At 43.8% G+C, this 13,757-nt stretch overlaps 1 protein-coding gene across 3 annotated transcripts in view; it reads left to right on the plus strand.

Moving 5' to 3' along the window:
• The window catches only part of LOC126356808 (uncharacterized), a 477,415-nt gene that overhangs the window by 393,698 nt on the left and 69,960 nt on the right, over positions 1-13,757 (plus strand). For all 3 annotated transcript variants that reach the window (XM_050007398.1, XM_050007399.1, XM_050007400.1), the window contains exon 5: positions 8,218-8,423. In XM_050007398.1, the coding sequence (XP_049863355.1) occupies positions 8,218-8,423 (206 nt within the window). The remainder of the gene's footprint in view (positions 1-8,217; positions 8,424-13,757) is intronic.

Below are 13,757 nucleotides of genomic sequence, written 5' to 3' on the forward strand. Positions count from 1 at the left end.
CGAACACGTCCATTGTCTATAGTGCTAACACATCGTCTCATAGAACGGCTCATTCGGTGTGGCAATTGAGTTCATTGCAAATCCTTCATTGCTTGAAAAATGACATCAACGTCTACAGAAATTCAAAGCCTTGCTATCACAGTCCATTAATATTGCTCCACAACAACAGTCGAAGGAACATCCAGCTTCTCGGCCGGCCGTGGGGGCCGAGCGGCTCTAGGCGCTACAGTCTGGAACAGCACGACCGCTTCGGTCGCAGGTTCGAATCTGCCTCGGGAATGGATGTGTGTGATGTCCTTAGGTTAGTTAGGTTTAAGTAGTTCTAAGTTCTAGGGGACTGATGACCTCAGAAGTTAGGTCCCATAGTGCCCAGAGCCATTTGAACCATTTTGAACCAGCTTCTCGTATTCCTGTTACTCGACCTCGTTCAAACTCACTGAGGTGTTGATAATTCCATCTTTGTCGCCTTAAAAGCATTCTGGACTAACATCAACTCACCACGTCCAATCTCAAAGGTAAGTAATGCCCATGACCGTTACAGCGTATATACAGCAAATGTGATTTGCATCCTCATAGTGGCACTACTACTGCGACAGGGGCGAAATCTGAATAGGCATCACCTTCCAGATATAAAAACACGCCTATCATTTTTTCGTTTATGTCGCACAACACCTTGGTCTTGCGATTTTTTTTTCCGTACAACTTACGTCAATTACTGCGAAGTTATACACTGCAGCAACACTGTCCACGTCGATCTGCTTAGTCGACCAGGCCCACGCCAGTAACCAGTGAGGTGCCTCTGCAAGCTGCCATTCTTGGAGTCGGTCCCGCGTTCGACCACGCCTCCCTGACGCCACTGAGACCGCTGATTGGTCAGATGACTGCCAGCTGCCGGTAGTGCGCTCTGCCCTTGTTGCACTCACAGTATCTCTCAAGCCATCCAACACGCAAGCCGCCTGCATCCGTTCAGGTCCACTTCACTCTCCATGACCACGTCGACATCTCGACAGTTATCATACACGCGCAGTCCGTAATAATTCTCACTGTACCATGATAGCGCCTGAACACGTCCATTGTCTACAGTGCCAACACATCATCTCATAGGGCGTGCATTCTGTGTCGCAGTTAGTTCATTACAAATCCTGCACTGCTTGCAAAATGACATCTACGTCTACAGCCTTTCAAAAAGCCTCGCTGTCACAGTCCATTAAAGTGATGTTATTTCCTAATTTTCATAGTTTATAATTAACTTTGCCACATTAAAATCTGTTAAGAGGCAGAAATATTTAAAATATCTGTTCATAATAACGTTTTCCTCAATAACAGTTCAAAATCAGAGTTACCTCTGATGTTCAATGTTCAATGTAATAAAATTTGTCCCATGCAATATTAATTATCCAAAGTAGTTTCTACCATAGGAGTTATTCGCTGTCTTCTGGCAGTTACCGAAATTCACACACGGTAGTCTTATCGTACCTAGTGTTAATTGTTTAATGGCTGTTTTCAAAGTTTAAAATTAATATTCATTGTTCAGAACATTTCTTGCCATGACAATTACACGCTGTTTAATGGCTGTTTCCCAAACGTTCAAACGTAATATTCACTGTTCAAAATCTTCATGCCATGCCAATTACACACCGTTTAATTGACAGTTCAAACCAGAGATGCGAAGTGCAGCGGTTCCTAGGCCAACTACCTAATTCGTTAAATAACTGTGATGAAATATGGAATTTCTTGCCCTGACAGATTACTGTGTCAGACCTGCTTACAGTGCAAGTTGCTCTTTGTGAAATGTCGATCAATTCGCTATGAGATGGTCTTCTTCCTTGGCTGTACAGAAGGTTGGGTTTACTTACCTTGTGTCTTCTAAAATTGCATCGATATCCTCATTCCTTTTCTTCTGTCAGCTGCAGATTCTAACATACAAGTAATGACTGCATAATGGTATGGCAAATCGGCATATCTCAACACCACTATTCTAAAAGTCTCAAAGTAAAGGGGTGCCGCCTGATTTTTGTATATCTCAATCATAAAATCAGGAAATGAATTCTTATCATAATACATCACTTAAGAGTCAGTCTAAAAGTGATGTATTCATCAAAGATTGCGGGCTCGAAACATCACTCAACGAGTACCGTTATAGTCACAAAATATCTTCACATGGTTTTGATGAATGTACAGGTATCGAAGACAAACTTTTTCTGGGGCAATTCAAGAATTAATTCACTTTTACGCAAACTTGAGAATGTACGCGGTGCGCACGTATTGCCAGTCGGAACACAGTCGAAGACTAGCCTACCGTTTTGCCCTCCCGGTTCAGTGAGCGCTTATGTTTGTCGGTTCCCTCAGGGAAAGGTTTATGACGTTAAATTTAATCTTTACTTCAGCTTTGGGCATGAATTTAGAGTTTCTGGACGCATTATTAGAAAGCCATCAGTGTGAGTAATGTCATATGCATTGTTGGAATTCTGCACAAACATTTCAATAGTAAATATAAATAATCAAGTTACGCCCAACGCGCCAAGCCAAGTAGGTGAATCACCGCTCTCTTTATACGCTCCAGCGAGATACTACTTCAATTCGACCACCTTCCCCGTGTTTCATGGCCATCTCCTCTTTACCAGTCGCCACTCTTTGCTAATTTATAGCTGCGTTAACCTTTCATATACCGCATCATAAAACATAACAAAACATGGAGTGAAATGTGGCGCAAATGTCACAGGATGAAGCAAGCGGTTTCTCTTCATAGTTCTGGATTTTAGTCCTCCTTTCTGCTCTCTCTTGCAGTAGTTTCGAAGCCAGCATTCATCCTAAAAACACCCCTGCTGTTTACAAATGTCCTTTCCTTGGTGTTTAACGTTGTATTTCTTGGCGACTTAGTTTTTCACCCTCATACTGCTAAAATCTACCAAACACCTGCTAACGCTCTGTCCTTTCTCAGTGGCAGCAGAGCCATACCCTCCGACGGTATCACGTCTCCACGCAACCGAGACGGTTCGCTAATATCTTCCTAGGGAACAACGTAGGAACAATCGCCTTGTGGACAGCAGGTGGTGTGAATGCGCCTTCTCTTCTGCACTTCGACAGCAAACCACATGCGGAGGCGGCTGTGTCGGCAGGTCGTATTTCTATTACAGATCACTGGTAAGGTCTCGACGTATGCGAAAATATTTTATACGCTCCCACCCACATAGGGAGAAATGATAAAGTAAGAGAATTCGTAGCTCGCACGGAAAGATCTGTATCTTCATTTTTCTCGATTGCAGTTAGACAATGGGACTGCAGAGAAGTAACTTGAAGGTAGTTCGTTGCACCCTGCTCCAGGCACTTAATTGTGAATTGCAGCATAATCATGTAGATGTAAAAGTATTTACTGATAAATGGATAGTGAAAGTTGTATTCGTTGACCGCAGAATACTGGGAGTCACTGCAGTCGTCCGTCGATACCATTTGATGGACGTTCTAAGGATAAACTTGATAGCTGGTTCTACCTACTGCCCTTTATGCGAATAAATTTTTACTTCCTACTTGAGAGTACCGCCATCTTTATGGGACAACAGGTACTTTGGACATTCACGAAAAGTTTTTTTGAAATTACGAAATACTAAGAGAAAGTACAGACTTTGATAAATCGTGACCATGTAATCAGTACCTTTTTGTATAACTAATAACCTATACTTAACTTATGCTACGCAAACAACTATCCAGTATATGGCAGGGACTTCTTCGTATCACTATTAATAGCGTAGCGTACGAAGCGAGAGAAAATGAATCTCTGTCTGCTTACGTAGGTGCCCTATTCTCTCATTGTTATTGTGCCTACAAATGGTTCAAATGGCTCTGAGCACTATGGGAATTAACGCCTGACGTCATCACTCCCCTAGAACTTAGAACTACTGAAACCTAACTAACCTAAGGACATCACACACATCCATGCCCGAGGCAGGATTCGAACCTGCGACCGTAACAGTCGCTTGGTTCCGGACTGAAGCGCCTAGAACCGCTCGGCCACCACGGCCGGCGAGCTAATTAACTGAAATATATTTACGCTCATAGTAATGTTTAGCGGGCACTCCCATAGCTTAGTTAAACAACAATACAAATGTTGTAATGCAATTCAACTAAGCAACTATACTGTATTATTTTAAAAATGTGACTGCTCGCTGCGTGTCAGACACGGGAAGGCGAGAACCGTCTCCGTTTGCCCCGTTACTTTGAATCATTTTTACCATTCAGCCCGTGTGTGGTTTTTTACGCGGTTTCTCCACAATCGGCTAGGCGAAAGCTTAGCTGGTTAATCATTTCAGCATCATTTACACGACACCCAAACGCTTACAACACGAAAAACATCTACATATTAACACTAGTACGCAGACACATTTCAAAACACATAAGCTTACCTTTAGAGATAACCTTTTTATGCATCGTCGAGATTGTTGTGTTGTTGTAAGAAAGTGCAAAGTTTGATATTTATAAACTTTTGTTCATATCTACGGGTTAAATAGAAGCAAATAAGACTGTAAGTATATTATGATGTATCAAAAGCCTGATGAAAACAAAGAAGCCTTATATATGGTTCACAGTAATAATATATGAATGGGAGAAATCAGATGACTGAGTAAGGTGTGGTCCTCAAGATACATTCAGTACGATATACATACATCAAAAAAAGTTTATCGTCACCCCGCTTCCCAGAACTCCTGAAGGTAGGTGTTGACTTTAGATATTGAATCACAGACACAGTCCCTCAGGCTGTTCAGAGATGTCACAAAACTCCTCCAAAGATGTAAACAATGACGCATGAGCAGCGGCTATTAGACGGAGGGGATCCGACACCCGAACAGTTCCAGTCATTCCACCAGGAATGAGGTACACGGCTCGTGTTGTCTGTAGTTCACCCATGCCTAGACGGTCAATACCGCGGTTCGATCGCGTCCGCAATGGTACTTTGTGCCAGGAAGGGCTTTCAGCAAGGGAAGTGTCCTGGCGTCTCGGAGTGAACCAAAGCGATGTTGAAACTTCCTGGCAGATTAAAACTGTGTGCCCGACCGAGACTCGAACTCGGGACCTTTGCCTTTCGCGGGCAAAGGTCCCGAGTTCGAGTCTCGGTCGGGCACACAGTTTTAATCTGCCAGGAAGTTTCATATCAGCGCACACTCCGCTGCAGAGTGAAAATCTCATTCTCAAAGCTATGTGCCTCGCTCAGGCCGCCCAAGGGCTACTACTGCAGTGAATGATCACTACCTAAGGGTTATGGCTCGGAGGAATCCTGACAGCAACGCCACGATGCTGAATAATGCTTTTCGTGCAGCCACTGGACATTGTGTTACGATTCAAACTGTGCGCAATAACTTGCATGATGCATAACTTCACTTCCTACGTCCGAGGCGAGGTCCATCTTCGCAACCACAACACCATGCAGCGCGGTACAGATGGGCCCAACAACATGCCGAATGGACCGCTCAGGATTGGCATCTCGTTGTCTTCACCGGTGAGCGTCGCATATCCCTTCAACCAGACAATCGTCGGAGACGTGTTTGAAGTCAACCCGGTCAGTAAAACGTCTTATACACACTGTCCAGCGAGTGCGACAAGGTAGAGGTTCCCTGCTGTTTTGGGGTGGCATTACGTGGGGCCGAAGCACGAAACGTGAACCCCATCCTCCGACCGATAGTGCAACCATATCGGCAGCATATTGGCGAGGCATTCGCCTTCATGGATGACAATTGGCGCCCCCCTCATGCACATCTTGTCAATGACTTCCTTCACGATAACTACATCGCTTGACCAGAGTGACCACTATGTTCTTCAGACATGAACCCTGTCGAACATGCCTGGGATAGAATGAAAAGGGCTCTCTATGGACCATGTGATCCACCAACCACTCTGAGGGTTCTATGCCGAATCGCTGTTAAGTAGTGGGACAATCTGGACCATCATGCCTTGATGAACTCGTGGATAGTATGCCACGGCGAATACATACATGCATCAGTCCAAGAGGAAGCGCTATTGGGTATTAGAGCTACCGGCGTGTACAGCAATCTGGACGACCACCTCTGAAGGTCTCGCTGTATGGAGGCACAACATGCAATTTGTGGTTTTCATGAGCAATAAAGAGGGCGTAAATGATGTTTATGTCGATCTCTATTCCAATTTTCTGTACAGGTTCCGGAACTCTCTGAACCGAGGTGATGCAAAACTTTTTTTAAAGTGTGTATAATATCTGTATGAATGACTGATATTATGAAACTACATTAAGCAAAGAAATTCAAAGTAAATATTCGAAAAGTACGTATTTTTTGCGAAAAGTACTTCCAATATGCTTAAAATTCAATTGATAGAGTCACAAATAAAATAATTCCATCGTATGCGTGCCAATGTAGGATGCCAACCGGCCGGAAGAAAGAGGTAGAGTTTCAGGAGAATTTAAATAAAAAATTATTATTTCAATAAAACACATGTTAATATAATAACGTATTTAAAACGGACTAAAATGTATTAAATAATTTCTCCTAGCCCCATATAAATATTTTTAATGTCATACAGACAGTTTTGGAAATTTATGCTTTTGAATTTTTTGAATCTATGACAAAACTTGTGAAATTTAAAATGAAAAAGGTGAGACGTATACAAAAGGTAAGCGATATATGAATAGTTCACCGAAGTCGTTAACAATGTTATTGAACTTCAAATGATATGAATGTTTCTGTCATTCTTCTCAACGACAGTTACTCTCCACACTCCTTACTATTATCTGCTGCATGTGCCCCATGTTTTACGTTTTAACTTTTACAAGTATTGTCATAGCTATTAAAAATTCACAAGCACAAATGCCCAGGATTATCTGCATAGGGTCAGACTAGATTATTTAATACTTTTTAATCCCTCTTAAAAAGTGTTTTATTTAAACAGTTACACTCTGCTTTTTAGTCCTGCACGTGTGAAATTTTTCAATTGATTTCAAATAGTTTAATGAGATTACGACACAGAGACATGTGGTAAATGTCAGGTTTATTTCAGTTTCTCGTTAACTGAGTCAACAATATATTTCTTCCTCCCACCTATATCTTGCGAAAAGACCGCCAATATAAGAATTATAGAGAATCGAGCTCACAAGGAAGATTAGTGGCAATCATTCTTACCTGGGAAACATGCGCGACTGCAAGAGGAAAACAAGAAAATAGCAATGGTACACCAAGCTCTCTCCCCCACACAATGAAAGAAAGCGAGCTAATGTTGCATTGTCATCCAGTTCTGAGCTACGCTGAAAATTTAAAGTCTTTAGCTTATTGGGAAGTTAGTTTAAGATCAATTGCAAAATTTGTTACGAACAGACAAAAAGACCAAAAAACAAAGTGCTCTGAGCCACACCCCATTCGAAAGCTAATTAATACTCAAGCGTCATCTAGTCCTGAGTTATGTTGAAAGTTTTAGTTGTCTAGCTTATCGCGAAGACAGTTATAAATCAACTACAAAATTAGAACCGGACAAACAGACAAGGAACCGAACTAATAAAAACTTGTTAAAAAGAGTTTGTTCGTTTATATACGCATAAATTAACTGTGCAGAATGAGATATTGGACTTTTAAAACCAACCAAAAATTGATACTTAATGCCCGAAGTACTAAAATTTGTATTTAAATAAGTAAATACGTACATTTTGAAAATACTTTATTTCTAGAAATTTACGTCTTATTCACATTTCGTAGAAATAAGATACTTTTTTTCCGTGTGAAAAAGTTTGTCAATCCTAGACATGGTTCATGTATAACTGGAAAATCTGAGAAGGTCTGTAAATAAAACCACTCAAACCCATAGACTGAGTGGAAAACACTCATATAACGGGTAGAAACGGACAGAGACGTGTGTCAGTCGGTTCTCTCACATTAAACTTGGTGAGTGAAGGAAAACATTAATACACCTGACAATGCCTCAGAGGACACTTCCATTCTGCTGTTTCAATCGACTGAAAAAACTAACTGAAGAATAATCGACTGAACAAGCGATTGAAGTATTCGTGTTGTGCAAGGTGCGGCATTTGACTCTAGTGGACTGCCAGCTTTGTGTGCTGTCGTGAATTCTCCCGGTAGTGTGGCTGCTGGTGCAGTGCAGCATGAGAGCACTGTGGTTGCTGGGTATCAAGGTGTTGATGGTGTGCAAGGCGCACTATTTGACTGTAGAGGAGTGCCAGGTTAGTGAGCTGCAGGCGTTCGGCAGGTGGTGCCGCTGTTGGTGGTGTGCAGCGTGAGCGCACTGCTGATGCTGGGCTTCGAGGTGTTCGTGGTGTGCAAGGCGCGCCAGACGGCGCCCAGCCGGCGCCACCTCTTTCTGGGCCAGACGCTGTTGCTGGGGCTGCTGCTGTGCGCCGCCGTCGCCGCCGTCGCCGCCGCCACGCCCACTCCCGCCGTCTGCGCCACCATCAGGTACCGTCGCTCACTCTTTGCTCGACTGTGAAACTTCACAAATGATACCACGTGTTCAGTACTTCATCTTGTCTGCCCTTTACCTTGCCTCTTCTGCATTCAGACCCTGGAGACTGTCATTCTGACTTGCTACTGTTTTAATTCCCACATGAAGGTCAGTACACGATGGACATCACAGAACGGAACACAATGTAACGAAACGTCACCGTCAAGGATTTTAGGGGTGGAAGTATTGTCGTTTGCAGCTACTCCATCCTGCTGTCTTCCGCATCTCTTTGCAACCCCTGACAGCGAAAATAAGACTCTTACCCCAGTTCTTAAATGTCGTAAATGTTAAGACGATGACAGGGTTTTAATTTGATCGACAGTTTAAGGCACTGGAAAGGTAGATATTTGCAGGAGGTCCCTGTTTTGTTTCAGTGCTGGGAGAGGCAGAAGGAAATCTCAACTCTAATAGCAAAGAATGGAGATAAACAAGAAAACATTGATATAGTGTGAAACCAGAATTAATCGAAACACAATATTTAAAGATCAGCCTTCACTGATGTTATGAAACGATAGATGACACAGAACATGTGCACTGAAACCGTAGCTTCGTATGCAAAACTACGATCAGGGCGGAGAGGGGATACTAACCAGAGAGAGCATATCAAAATGTCAAAGGACGACGCCATGGGATTGTGCTCGTAGCCTGAGATACTTTTTACTTGCTGAGCAGACGAATAGGCCAGCGTAACCCAATGATGTCGGTGAGTTCTGTACAAGATGATCGACAGCTAAACTGCTACTAATTGCAATGGGTTAAATACCTGTAGCAAGATGCGTCCACAACGGAGATGAATCTGCAACTGCTGGTCCGACTCGAAACTCAAACTCAATAAGTAGGACATGGCACCGGTCAGGCCTTTTATGGGTTGAATGGCGCCACCGTCCCGGCGCACTCTTCAAAAAGTAAAGAGCCGCTGCCAACTACCTAGGAGGGCAGCGTCCAACGCCTTCTTGGTGAGACATAGGCGCTGTCACGTCATTTTGCCGAGAGAGGTTTCCTCTTCTCGCCCAGATCTAACTGGCGCAAAGGCGGTCCTCACTGTATCCCCATGCCTTCACGAGTAAGGAGGAGGACCGTTTTTTTACAACAGGAGTAGTTTTTACCGATTTCTGCCATTCTGAGCATATTATCAATTCCTTTTACTGACGGCAGCTGAAATATATTTCTACATTCTGGTTCCTCAGTATGTTAGCAATAATTGTCATAAACTTTCTTTTCCCTTGGAAGTTTCGTTAATGGTTTCCATCGTAGCTGAAATTTGAAGAAATTCGAAATAAAATTGCTAGAGAAATTATGTTTACACCACCGGGTTGAACATTCCTAAATGGTCCTCGATCTGTCATTCCATTAAATGCTTATAAATTCCTATTCGACTCTTTCTTTCTTTGTAACCTTGGCCGGTTGCCCTTGTCCTTGCTCTTGTACACATCTCATCACTTGGTGGATGTTTCTTCTGTGAGCGTTCATTTATAAAGGAGTCAAAATATTTGAAAGCAAAACAATATTTAAGTTTCATAATACGTGAACAAAGGTAAAGCTAAAGGTATACGTAAGTAACAACATAAATGGGTTCTTTTCTTTTAAAAAAATGCGACAAAGTGGATGAGTTCGACCGTAGAGTGGGAACAACTTAAAGTAATATACTATAGCGAGACATGGCTGTTATAATGTATTCTATGTTGTTTTGAAGAGTAAAAATATAAATGTTGGTGAAACTTCTAGCTAGATTATAGTCGAAGACAGTAATGTCCCGTATGGGCGCTCTGGCTGTAATTTCACAACGGCGTATACTTCGCTGGAGAGGGAGTTTGGGTTTTGGGTAAATGTTGCTTCTTCTCTGCGACTGTCTCATTACGGTTTAGACTGGCAGCTCTTTACAGACGAAGAGGTACAAGGGTCGCATATTTAAGACGAGCTAATATAAATTCGCCCATCCTAGAGAGGAATTTTAAAATCTTATTGGACAGAGCAACTATGGTGAAGCTCTAGCGTTTCTGATGGAAGCATCCCACCACTCGCCCCAAATTATTTAGAAAAGAAAAGAAAAAAAATCAGGGAAATCTGAATAAGGTCGGTTGGACGAAGGCTTGAACACGGTCCTCCCGGATACGAATTTAATTTCTTCATCAATACACTTCGTTGCTCTGCCCTGATATAGATTTTCTGTGGTTTTCATAGATCAGCTGAAACGAATTCCGGTAAAATCTGAAAACTATTATGTTTTATAGTGCAGTCTTTTCTCACAGAAACAAATATTTTATAATTTTTTTTTATAATACCAGGACTCGCACAGACAAACAGTGCGTCGGAAGAAGGATCTCGTATTGATGATGTGAAAGAGATTCTTCTGTCCTACCATGAACAAATACACATACACCTTTGCGTGGATCTTTGTGTTGTGTAGCAAACAGGTTCGAGTCACGTTATCTAGTTCCCTGGCAAGGTTTTCTTGTCTCGTCACCTGCTTCCATCTCAGCTGGCAGAGAGACGCGGACCGAACTTGGGCGGGGGGCAGCCTGTTCCGCACGAGCGGCGATCGCCTGAGCGAAGAATGTCGGCCGCGGTGTCGCAGCAGCGGCAGTGAAAAAGCGTCGCAAACCTGTCGCGCGGCTCGCGAGTGCACAGCCGAGTCGCGATAAGCACGCAATTAATTAAGCCGCTGCGCCACTTGTCATCTCAGTTCCTCGCTCCGCTGTCGTTACTCATGTAGCGCAGTTGTACGTGTTTCATAATTACCGTGGCGGCTGTGTATGACACGCGGTAATCGGCTTATAATACTGTGGTGCTTAGACTATTCGTGGAACCAGCTTTTCAAATTTGTCATTGAACTGCTCTGCCACAATATAGAGAAGATATGTTCGTACAGTTAAATCAGTTTCATCTACTGCTGCGGCGCGCTGCTACGAACAGAAGCAGAGAGCAATTCCTAACTTTTTTTCCAAACATAGAGGACAAGCGAACAGGATTTCCATAAACCAACTAGCTTTTGTAGTAAATTTATTTCACTTCAGAATAGCCTTCCATTTATCATTTCGTTCACGGGGACCATCGAGATCAAGGAAACAGCATCAGAAGTGATTAAAATAACTTCAAAATCAAAAGCACATTTTCAGAACATCAAAATAATACACAGAATGCCTTACGTGCGGCCCAATATATCGAGGTGATTATGCAGACAGACAAGTAACTCCCATCAGATCGAGCGCTTTCCTCTTTCGTCATTTACTGACCGCATCGTACTTTAGTAGAAAACGTGGATGATATTTATGAAATATTGAACCGTAACGGAGAGGAGAATAACGTTTCTTTTCTGGCTCTCAAACAGTAACTCATACGAGCTCAGGGATACAGTTTCCTGTGGGAAGCCGCCGTGGTGCCCGAGCGATTCTAGGCGCTACAGTCTGCAACCGCGCGACCGCTATGATCGCAGGTTCGACTCCTGCCTCGGGCATGGATGTGTGTGATGTCCTTAGGTTACTTAGGTTTAAGTAGTTCTATGTTCTAGGGGACTGATGACCTCAGAAGTTAAGTCCCATGGTGCTCAGAGCCATTTGAATTTTTTGAACCCTGTGGGAACACAAAATTTGATTCGAATGGTTCAAATAACTCTGAGCACTATGGGGCTTAATATCTGACGTTATCAGCCCCCTAGGCTTAGAACTGCTTAAACCTAACTAACTTAAGGACATCACACACATCCATGCTCGAGGCAGGATTCGAGCCTGCGACCATAGCAGCAGTGCGGTTCCGGACTGAAGCGCCTAGAACAGCTCGACCATAACGGCCAGCTACGCACTATTTGAGAAAAGAAAAAAGTCGCTTTGTAAACGTTTTGATAACGATAGCTTACACAGTGCACAAAGCAACACACACCGTCAGGCACGCACACATAGTTTCTGTCATATTGTCTTCAGCACTCAAAACACGAATTACATTTTCAGTAACTCCACTGAAAATTTAAATACATCACTGTACCCAGAAGAAAGAACTGCAGAGAACCGATGACTTATGCACAGACTGGATATTGATCCCGAAAGTAAATAAATGTAACGTACATAATTAGTTGAAGAGATCCATTGGAGTTTGAGTAAATTATTGGCTGTAAATCTCTGGGAAAAGTACCAAACCAAACTATTGTACCAGACCTTCTTTTACTTGGATGTTAAAAACTCGTGGCCAGGTTAGCAGAATATGTCACCACATGCTAACCCAAGAAGCTCTAGAAATGTGGAGTAGAAAGCCCGCAGGGCGTACGTTTGCAAGAAGCTGCAAGAAGAGTCTGCTGACACAGCCAGAATCGCTGCCTGGTCCTCACAATGCAACAAATTACAACACATCTATCTTCGACAACCGCTGTTGGGACTGCAACACTACTGACGCTGCAGAAGTACGGGAGGAGACTATAACGATGGCAGTCTGGATTACCGCATGTCCATACCCGCCACTGGGACACTTCCTTGGTCTACGTGACGACGAGTGATGGCACCCATTAATACAGCCCGTTCCATCTAGGCATTGTCTGTTTCCACCTGCATCCAACAATCATCCATCTGAAATGAGCCATCTAGTTCTTTCTACTGGACGCTGTTTTTGCTAGCTGTAGAACTACCGACTGCGCCTAGGCCTGATGCTGCTGGGAGTCGAAATGGTGCATTCCAGCCGAGGACCATGTGCCGGATGACTACTACCGACTTCATCGTGCCTACATTAGGGTTCATGTTCACCCCTGGGTCTCTCCTCCTAGCCGCCACCTGCCTTTTGAGGCCATACTCTGCTACTGCAACACCGCCCCTACATCCTGCGCTGGGGTCCTCGGCTCAATTCTGCGTGCTCGAGTGCATTCCGCACTGAGTCCTGCATCCTCACAGTGGCGTGCCAACCGCCTAGCCCAGGCATGACGCTGCCCTACACGGCCTCAGTGCTGGTGGAACCGTAACTTCGTCCAAGCTGCTGCCTGCTCGACGGGGCTAGGCGGCGCGCTGGCCGTTACAGGACAGGTCACTTGAAGAGATAAGGGCACTGCACCGACCGAGACCAGCCTGGCCTCGTGTCTCTTACCGGCGCCTTACAACACTAAGGCTGCTGTACTTTTCGCACGGAATAAATGATTCTAGGGAACTGCTGTTTCTGTGACTTACGCCGTGCGTCCACCTGGTTTCGTGACCCTGCTGACCTGTTAATCGACACTCATTGCCACTGCAGTCCGTAGCTGGGTACCTAATCTGATCAGTTTCCTGACACCCCGATACGAAAGTAAATAACGTTGGAGTAACAGTCCAGAGCGA

Source organism: Schistocerca gregaria, chromosome 1 (genome assembly GCF_023897955.1).
Source record: "Schistocerca gregaria isolate iqSchGreg1 chromosome 1, iqSchGreg1.2, whole genome shotgun sequence".
Lineage (NCBI taxonomy): Eukaryota > Metazoa > Arthropoda > Insecta > Orthoptera > Acrididae > Schistocerca > Schistocerca gregaria.